The 10200-nt window shown below is 41.2% G+C and overlaps 1 protein-coding gene across 1 annotated transcript; it reads left to right on the top strand.

Moving 5' to 3' along the window:
* The first annotated feature begins 3082 nt into the window (after nucleotides 1-3082).
* LOC106971387 (olfactory receptor 10G2) lies at nucleotides 3083-7787 on the top strand. The gene is made up of 3 exons (XM_053225143.1): nucleotides 3083-3365; nucleotides 3700-3757; nucleotides 5867-7787. The coding sequence occupies exon 3, from the start codon at nucleotides 5881-5883 to the stop codon at nucleotides 6916-6918; it is 1038 nt and encodes a 345-aa protein (XP_053081118.1). The 5' UTR covers nucleotides 3083-3365; nucleotides 3700-3757; nucleotides 5867-5880; the 3' UTR covers nucleotides 6919-7787.
* The last annotated feature ends 2413 nt before the right edge of the window (nucleotides 7788-10200 follow it).

Below are 10200 nucleotides of genomic sequence, written 5' to 3'. Positions count from 1 at the left end.
CACACACTCATTCGACCAGAGAAAGACCAGCCTTCTCCAATGTTTTGTTGTTGTGTCCACGTGAGTCCAACGAGGGAAGCATTTTAATAGCAGGCCAATTCACAATGGGAGCAAAGACTTAATTTCCACACATTAAGAGTTTCAGTAACTTTGTCAAAAACTGTATGTAATGTGTCTCTTTCCCCCACCTTCTTTCTTACCTCACCCTCTAGTCACAATGTTAACACATTAAGCATATTAATTTTGAATTAAATCAGCCTTTCTCCAGATTTGGGAGCTTTCTTCTCTAAATTGAGAAAAAGAGTTTTAAACATTTGTCTTTTCTATATTTGGGGAGAGATAATAAAGTAATGTAAATGCTGTATCAGTGTTACTGAGCAAACATAGTCAGGGATGGACATGTTAACCCTTTTTCTCCCAGTGGTGAGCACACACAGTCAACTTCCTCGAAGGCTGGAAGGCCTTCCACTGCATACCTTTTCTTTTCTCTTCTTTTCTTTTCTTTTCTTTTCTTTTCTTTCCTTTCCTTTGCTTTTTAGGATAACACTTTTTTTATTTTTTATTTTTTTATTTTGGAGAGAGAGAGCACACAAGCAGGGTAGAGGGGCAGAGGGAGAAGGAGAGAGATAGAAAGAGAGAGAGAGAGAGAGAGAGTCTTAATCAGGCTCCACACTCAGCTTGGAACCCAACTTAGGGCTCCATCCCACAACGCTGTTTCACAAACTGAACAGAAACCAAGAGTCAGGCACTCAACTCACTAAGTTACTCAGGTGCCCCGATACAAACTTGTTAAAGTTTCTTAACAAACACACTTGTTTTGTTTTTTGGTTGTTGTTTTTTGTTTCTTTGTTTGTTTTTTTCATTTACAGTGGAAGGATGCTGATGGGATAATTAGAATAAAACATGGGTTATGTCTCCCCACTGCACCCAAACTCTGTTCATTCTCCATGCTCTGCCTCTGCCCAGGCTGCCTCATGGCCTCAAAGGGCTGTGGTCTGAGTCTTGTCCTAAAGGCAAACAAGGATGAACAGCTCAAATCTGGGTCATTCCTCATGCCTCAGCCTTAGTGATGTGTATCTGCTCTGCTTGGAGAAGGTCCTCAACCCTAGCGTGCCCTATACAGAACCCCAGTTCAGTGTAGGCATGCCAGAAAGAGGCCAAACCTCTGAAATAATCTGATTTTTTACAAATGAAAGAGACACTGTCTGAAAAGGCCTCAAAGTGAGTTTGCTTCCTAACAACCTATGACTTCCTGTCTGATCCTGTAAGGAGGATGACTTCCACTTGACCCTGGAAAGAGGGTTGCACCCTCCCTGACTTGGCTCTCTTCATGCCGTCCTCTTCCATTCCATCCCTAGAAGCCTTTCCCTTGAATTTCCAGACCAAAGCTCCTGCACCTAATTATTTGCTGCTTTAAATATTGATTATATCAGTGATATCACTAGCTTCTTCTTTTCTTTAATTATATATTTTTGATATTAGAGTGCAACTATGTTAGAGGTGCCTAGGTGGCTCAGTCAGTTGAGCATCTGATTCATGATTTCAGTGCAGGTCATGATCTCATGGTTCACGAGTTTGAGCCCTGCATCAGGCTCTATGCTGACAGTGCTTAACCTCTTGGGATTCTCTCTCCCTCTCCGCCCCCCCCCCCACCCGCCCTTGCATCCCCAGCTCTCTCTCTCTCTCTCTGTGTCTCTCAAAATAAATAAATAAATACTTTTTTAAAGTTTTAAAAGCAGCACCTGGGTGGCTCAGTCAGTTAAGCATCTGACTTCTGCTAAGGTCATGATCTCACAGTCCATGAGTTCGAGCTCCATGTCAGGCTCTATGTGGACAGCTCGGAGCCTGGAGCCTGCTTCGGATTCTGTGTCTCCTTCTCTCTCTCTCTCTCAAAAGTAAACATTAAAAAAATTTTTTAAGTTTTAAAAAAATAAACATAAAAACTAAAGTGCAACTATTTTATATGATGGCCTTAACAATACCAAAAACTATTTAAAACAGGAAATGTTTTAATCTGTATCACATTAGCCACCATGTGGATACTTAAAATGTTTTTAATTGATGAATCTTAGCTTGCTTCACTCCTCAATTTAAATAGCTTAAGTGACACAACTTCAAAAAATTAACAGCTCTGTGATAAAAAATCACAGATAAATTAAGAGGAAAAATTATTCAGTTAGTTTTCTTCTTTTTTTTCTAGGCGGGCTCCTTTATCTCTAGAAAAGAGAAAAAAGGGGCACCTGGTTGGCTCAGTCCGTTAAGTGTCTGACTCTTGTTTTCAGCTCAGGTCATGATCTCATGGTTCATGAGTTCGAGCCTCACATCGGGCTCTGTGCTGACAGTGCGGAGCCTGCTTGGAATTCTCTCTCTCTCTCTTTCTCTTTCTGCCCTTCCCCTGCTTGTGCGTACGCTCTCTCTCTATCTCTCTCTCTCTCAAAATAAATAAATAGGCTTTAAAAAAAAAAAGAAGGAGCAGCTGGGTAAGCATCCTACTTCAGCTCAGGTCATGATCTCATGTCTTGTGAGTTCAAGCCCCATGTCAGGCTCTGTCCTGACAACTCAGAACTTGGAGCCTACTTCAGATTCTGTGACTCCCTCTCTCTGTCCCTCCCCTGTTCACATTCTGTCTCAGAAATAAATAAACATTTTTTTAAGTTTTTAAATATTTTTTAATGTTTATTTATTTTTGAGACAGAGAGACAGAGTGTGAGCAGGGGAGGGGCAGAGAGAGAGGGAGACACAGAATCCAAAGCAGGCTCCAGGCTCAGAGCTGTCAGCACAGAGCCCGACACGGGGCTCCAACCCACAAACTGTGAGATCATGACCTGAGCCGAAGTCAGACGCTTAACTGACTGAGCCACTCAGACACCCCTAAAAAAGTTTTTAAAGGGGGGTTGCAACTGCATGGCTCAGTTGGTTAGGCCTTCAACTTCGGCTCAGGTCATGGTCTCACAGTTTGTGAGTTTGAGCCCCGAATCAGTCTCTCTGCTGTCTTTGGATCCTCTGTCTTCCTCTCTCTCCACCCCTCCCCCACCTGCTCCCTCTCTCTGTCTCTCTCAAAAATAAATAAGCATTAAAAAATAAAAATAAATGAAATTTGGAAGGATCATTTGAAAAATAATAATAGTAATAAACACATAAATAATTTAAAAAAGAAAAGGCTGTTCTCTTTTCTAAAAGTCTCTCTTAGTGCTTCTGCAGGCAATCCCTGCCTCTCCAAGAGATTCTACCTTACGCCACCTCAAATCAAAACCACTGTCTTCTGCTGACTCTGCCTGGAAAAGGAGCTTCTCCCTCAGACCCACCACTGCAGCCCCCTGTTCCCATGCAGGCCAGCCAGAACACCCAGAGCCACACAGAGAGAGGTATGGCTTCCAGCCTTCTCCCAGCAGGTCCTTTGGGAAAGTGCATCCAGATGTGTGCACCACAGCTGGGAGAAGAAAGATGAACTAAGGTTTTTCTTTTTTTTTACTGTCCATAGAGATTCATTATGGATGTTCTCCAAATAACTTTTTAGTATAATGCTAATATGAATTGATTTATGAAAATTTGATTTTCATAAAAAATTCTAGAAAGACATCATTTGCCTAAGATAGGAGCATATCTGTAATATGTATCTCCTCTAGCTGACACAAAATAAGGTTTCATAATTGGTATCATACACATGCTCTCAAATTTTGTCTTCCCTTTCTGTTCTAGCCATAGAAAGTACCATCCATCCTTCCTGAAAGAAATTATTCTTCCTTCTGAAAATCAGGTAATAGCGAATATATTTTTCTCTTTGTGGGCAAAGTCTATTATTAATATTTCTATGGATTCTATAGAACATGAGACATTGAGTAATATTAATCACTACCAGATATTATTATATCCACTTAGTTCTTTTTAAATAATGATGAAGATAAAATATGTTTGAGACTGGGGGTGCCTGGTGGGGTCTGTCAGTAGAGCATGCAACTCTTGATCTCAGGGTTGTAAGTTCAAGCCCCATGTTGAGCTTAAAGCCTACTTAAAACAAATAAATAATAAATAAATAAATAAATAAATAAAGTCTTCAAAATAAATAAAATCTTTACATATATGTATGTATATGTTTGAGATTAATGTTTATAAGAGCATTTTTTAAATTTTTTTTTGACATTTATTTATTTTTGAGAAGAGAGAGACAGAGCATGAACGGGGGAGGGTCAGAGAGAGAGGGAGGCACAGAATCTGAAACAGGCTCCAGACTCTGAGCTGTCAGCACAGAGCCCGACGCAGAGCTCGAACTCACAGACCGCAAGATCATGACCTGAGCCGAAGTCGGACGTTTAACCGACTGAGCCACCCAGACACCCCTACGTTTTTAACGACATTCCAGCAGTTAGATCTGTTGATGTTCCCACCTCCGTATAACTAACCTCTTAACCTCCTATCAGTTTAAATTTTTTTTTCTTTGTTATTTCTTAAGAATTACAAGATCTTTTAGTTTAAGCCTAGGTAAAAATACCTAAAACACTATTTGGAGAAAAAAACTTTTTTTTTGAACAAACCATTCATCAAAGGGGGTTTTAAATAATATGGTGCTCAGGTGTTTAATACCTTTAAAGTGTTTTTGAGAATCTCATTTGTTGAAAGTCAAATAAGATCTTAAAATAATAACACACCAAAGGTGAAATCCTATAAAAATCAATCTGTTATAATCCAAATCACCAAAACCAATAAACTACTGAGGTCAATCAATAAAGTTAAATAACATTCTAAGGCAAACAGAAAACATGGGTGATGCCTTTGACTTTGTTTACGCTGGGGACAGACTCACACTGCTGAAGTATGTGGCCAGTCCCCTCACCCGTCAGTGCTGACTTTGTGACACAAAGCAGGAGAGATGTGATCACACAGGGAAACAGGATGCAGGACTGACCTGAGTTGGCAAAAGCCATTCAGTCAGACAATCAGCCAAAATTTATTAATTACCTTACTGTTGCCAAACACTGTGGCAGGTGCTGCAGATACAGTAAAAGAACAAAAAAGACTTGGTCTTTGCTCTGAAGGAGCCTATAATCTAATAGAAGAAACCAGGGAGCATTTAGGCAAATAGCTCTCATCACACTGTGCTGCAACTGCCGTTTACAATATAAATTCGTATCTCCAAGAAGATTGTCTTCTAAGGGAGAAAAACTCTTCCCAAAGGAAGTGACAGCCAAGTGAGTCCTGAGGAATGAGACTGTGTTGAGATGAATCAGTATACTCCAGAAGTGGGGCCAGAAGGTCCTTGGTGCTCTGAGGGAACAAAGAAAGAAGATTATAGAAATATATAAGGGTTAGATTTCAAAGATTCTTGTAGATCTACAAGAGACATTTTGAGAAGTCCATTCCAACAATAGGGATGGTAATTACGGAGTAACTGGTCCACATTGCTCCAAAATCCATTTCTCTGTGGTCCCCCTTGGGGTTACAGACCCATCATATTCACTAACACTGTTATTAAGACATAACCTTGTGCCTTGGCTTCCAATACTTGAAATAGTATCTCCCATAGAAGGAGCATGTCAGGACATCTAGAAATCAACCAGCCTCTGAGGGCTTGTCTTGCAGAGCAAACCCAGATGACTGATGGCAAATGTTTTCTACTTTAAAATAAAGAAGTCCGAGGTTACAGTGGGAGAGAGCCAAAGCATAAGAGACTGTTAAAAACTAAGAACAGAGGGTTGATGGGGGGTGGGAGGGAGGGGAGGGTGGGTGATGGGTATTGAGGAGGGCACCTTTTGGGATGAGCACTGGGTGTTGTATGGAAACCAATTTGACAATAAATTTCATATATTAAAAATAAATAAATAAAAATAAAAAATAAATAAAATAAAGAAGTCCTCTGTATCCCCCCTAGACTCTGGTCATGAGATGAAACCATTCTCTCACCACCTCCTGTGGATATTTCCCTTGTCTGATTTCACCACTCATCCCGACATACTACAGAAAGACATGAGAGAGACCAAAAACACATCCCTGGACACCGTCGTGACAGGCTTCATTCTCCTGGGCTTACCTCACCCCCCCAGTCTGAGGACCCTCCTCTTCCTGGTCTTCTTCATCATTTACATCCTGACTCAACTGGGGAACCTGCTCATTCTGCTCACCGTGTGGGCTGACCCAAAGCTCCACACTCGCCCCATGTACATTCTTCTGGGCGTGCTCTCATTCCTGGACATGTGGCTCTCCTCAGTCATTGTCCCTCGGCTAATATTGGATTTTACTCCTGCCAGCAAGGCAATGCCCTTTGGTGGCTGTGTGGCTCAACTGTATTTCTTTCACTTCCTGGGCAGTACCCAGTGTTTCCTCTACACCTTGATGGCCTACGACAGGTACCTGGCAATATGCCAGCCCCTGCGCTACCCCGTGCTCATGAATGGGAGGTTATGCACCATCCTTGTGGCTGGGGCTTGGGTGGCCGGCTCCATCCATGGGTCTGTCCAGGCCACCCTGACTTTCCGTCTGCCATACTGTGGGCCCAACCAAGTGGATTATTTTTTCTGTGACATCCCTGCAGTATTGAGACTGGCCTGTGCTGACACAACCGTCAATGAGCTTGTGACCTTTGTGGACATTGGGATGGTGGCTGCCAGTTGCTTCATGTTAATTCTGCTCTCCTACGCCTGCATAGTCCGCGCCATCCTCAAGATATGCACTGCTGATGGGCGGCGCCGAGCCTTCTCCACCTGCGGCTCCCACCTAACCGTGGTCACAGTCTACTATGTCCCCTGCATTTTTACCTACCTCAGGGCTGGCTCCAAGAGTCCCCTGGATGAGGCAGTGGCTGTGTTTTACACTGTTGTCACTCCATTACTGAACCCCCTCATCTATACCCTGAGGAACCAGGAAGTGAAGTCCGCTCTGAAGAGAATAACAGCAGGTGGAAAGGCCACCAGAGAAAACAAGTAACTACAGGCCCAGGGACTTCCTGCCTCACCATTGCTACCACACCTCTCAGCTTCTGCTGCATGTGGCAAACGTTCAAAAATATATGTTGGCTTAAGCTGAACTGGATGTAATTCTACTAAGAAGCTTCTAGTGCTATATTTAACCGCAATAAATTGGCCAGAGCTGTTTTATACTTTTCCGATACACCTCTCAGGAGAAAGCACACTCTACACAAATGTTGAATATGAGGAGTAATGCCCTATCTAGGAGGAGGGGGATTATTCCAGAAAAATTGGGGAATACCAGTATAATGCTACCCTACCACCCTCCATCCATTGCTTCAGTCATAATTTCCCAAGCCTCTAGGCACTTGGATCGCTTTGCTCACATCAGGGAGATGAATCACCTACCAACATTCACTTCGGAATTTTAAGTGAGAAGAAAACAAACCTCTAATCCTTTAAATCATGGATTTGTTAATGGATTACTTTATCGCAGGAGCCTTACCTCATCCTTATTAATATTTCACTCAATCAGCAATTTTTTAAAAATTAAAACAGAACCAGGAAAGACTTTCAAACTACATCTAAATTGTCCAAAGTATCCAGAAAAAACTCTTGGCCAATTATCATAATGCCAAATAGACAAAGATCTGGAAGTCACCTGGTTAGTGATTCAGTGGACCAATCAGTTAATCACACAATATCCCTCTGACCAGGCCAGAGTGATAGAAATGACCTTGACTTACCCACTGTGACCTGTCATGGTCTTATCTAGAAGAACAAGAAAATATGGAGACAGAGGACTCAGTTGCAATATAAGAGCAAGTGTCAATAGCTCTTTTAGAAAATGAGGGACCACATAAATGTGTTCTTTCATTTACTCACAGTTTTTTCACTCATTTAGACGTGCGAGGTCATGCTAGTCCAATTTTCTTTTGTAGATATTTTTTATTGTGGTAAAATACACATAACAGTTACCATCTTAATCATTTTAAGTGTATCCTTGTGTGGTATTAAATACATTCATATTGTTAGCAACCATCACCATGATCCATCTCCAGAACTCCTTTCATCTTTTAAAACTTAAAAGATATGCCCATTAAACAATAACCATCCATTGTCCCCTTCCCCCAGCCCTGACAACAACCATTCTACTTTCTGTCTCTATGATTTTGACTCTTCTAAGTACTTTATATAAGTGGAATTATACAATAGCCATCTTATGTTATTGGCTTGTTTCACTTAGCTTAATGCCCCCAAGATTCATTCATGTCATAGCATACTGCAGAATCTCCTTCCTTCTTAAGGCTGACTAACAGTCCACTGTATATATATGCATGTATACACACACACACACACACACACACACACACACACACATATATACATATATATACATATATATGTGTATATATCCCATTTTGTTTATCCATTTATCCATCAATGGACTCTGGGATTGCTTCCATGTTTCGCTATTATGAATAATGCTACTGTGACTGTGGGTGTTTAAACATCTCTTCAGCATCCTGCTTTCAGTTCTTTGGGTATATACCCAGAAGGGAAATTACTGGACCATGTGGTAATTCCATTTTTAATTTTTTGAGGAACTGTCATATTGTTTTCCACAGTGGCTATACCATTTTACATTCCCACCAAGAGTGGATGGGAGTTCCCTTTTTTCCACAGCATCAACAACACTGGTTGTTTTCTGGGTTTTTGATAGTAGCCATCCTAATGGGTGTGAGGTGGTACCTCATTGTAGTTTAGGTTTGCATTTCCTGAAAAATGAGTGATGTGGAGCATTCTTTCATGTGCTTGCTAGCCATTTGTATGTCTTCTTTAGAGAAATGTCCATTCAAGTCCTTTGCCCATTTTTAAATAAGGCTGTCCATTTTTGTTGTTGTTGAGTTTTAGGAGTTCTGGATATTAACTGTTTATCAGATATATAATTTGCAGATATATTCTCTCATTCTATGGATTGCCTTTTTATTCTGTTAATAGCATTTTTAATGCACATTTTTAATTTTCATTAAGTCAAATTTGTCTATTTTTTTTTTGTTACCTGTGACTTTGGTGTCATACCCAAGAAATCATTGCCAAATCCAATGTTGTGAAGATTTTGTCCTAAGTTTCCTCCTGAGAGTTTTATTGGCTTAGGTCTTATGTTTAAGTCTTTGATCCATTTTGAGTTAATTTATGTATATGGTGTTAGGTAAGGGTCCAACTTCATTTTTTTGTATGTGAATATCCAGTTGTTCCAGCACCACTTGCTGAAAAGACTGTCCTTTTCCCCAGGGAATGGTCTTGACACCCTTGTCAAAAATGACGTGACTATATCTGCAAGGATTTATTTCTGGAATCTTTAAAAAAAATGTTAGTGTTTTATTTATTTTTGAGAGAGAGAGAAAAAGAGAGAGAGACAGACAGCAAGTGGGGAGGGGAAGAGAGAGAGACACACACAGAATCTGAAGCAGGCTCTAGGCTCTGAGCTGTCAGCACAGAACCTGACACAGGCCTTGAACTTCCAAACCGTGAGATCATGACCTGAGCCCAAGTCAGAGGCTTAACCCACTGAACCACCCAGGTGCGCCTGAATCCTCATTCTGTTTCATTGGTCCACGTGTGTGTCTTAATGCCAGTACCACACTTTTGAATACTGTAGCTCTGTAGTAAGTTTTAAAATCAGAAAGTGTGAGTCTTCCAGTTTTATTCCTTTTTGTAGGAGTGCTGATAACAGTAATTCCATCTTTTTCATGCTCAATGACCTCTTGGGGCTACATGTTCCAGGCCCCATAGAAGTTAATGTATGCCCTGACCAAAACTCAGGAAGGCTTGTTCTGATCTTTCCTAAAGTGGAAGACAGAAGACTCCACTTCAGGTAACTAGTAGAGATCCTCTTGCACACAGATGATGCCACTTTAGATAACTACGCTGTGATCTCACCACCATGCCCTTCCCCATAAAAGCTGGGAATTAAGGTCTGGACTGGGCAGGGAATCACAGCAGAATGAGGATGGAGAATGGCCACGTACCATTGTTGAACTTACAGATCCCTCCCTGTTGGTAAGTTACCCTGAATAAAACTGTAACGGTATGAAGTGACTTACTTCGTTTTTCAGGTGTTTTTTTTTTTTAACATTTATTTATTTTTGAGAGAGAGGGTAAGAGAGAGAGAGCACGGGGGAGAGGCAAAAAGAGAAGGAGACAGAGACTCTGAAGCAGGCTCCACCCTGTCAGCACAGAGCCCAATGTGGGGCTCCAACTCACAATCCATGACCTGAACCAAAATCAAGAGTTAGGC

This window comes from Acinonyx jubatus, chromosome B3 (assembly GCF_027475565.1).
Source record: "Acinonyx jubatus isolate Ajub_Pintada_27869175 chromosome B3, VMU_Ajub_asm_v1.0, whole genome shotgun sequence".
Taxonomy (NCBI): domain Eukaryota; kingdom Metazoa; phylum Chordata; class Mammalia; order Carnivora; family Felidae; genus Acinonyx; species Acinonyx jubatus.
This window is presented reverse-complemented; position numbering and strand designations above follow the sequence as displayed.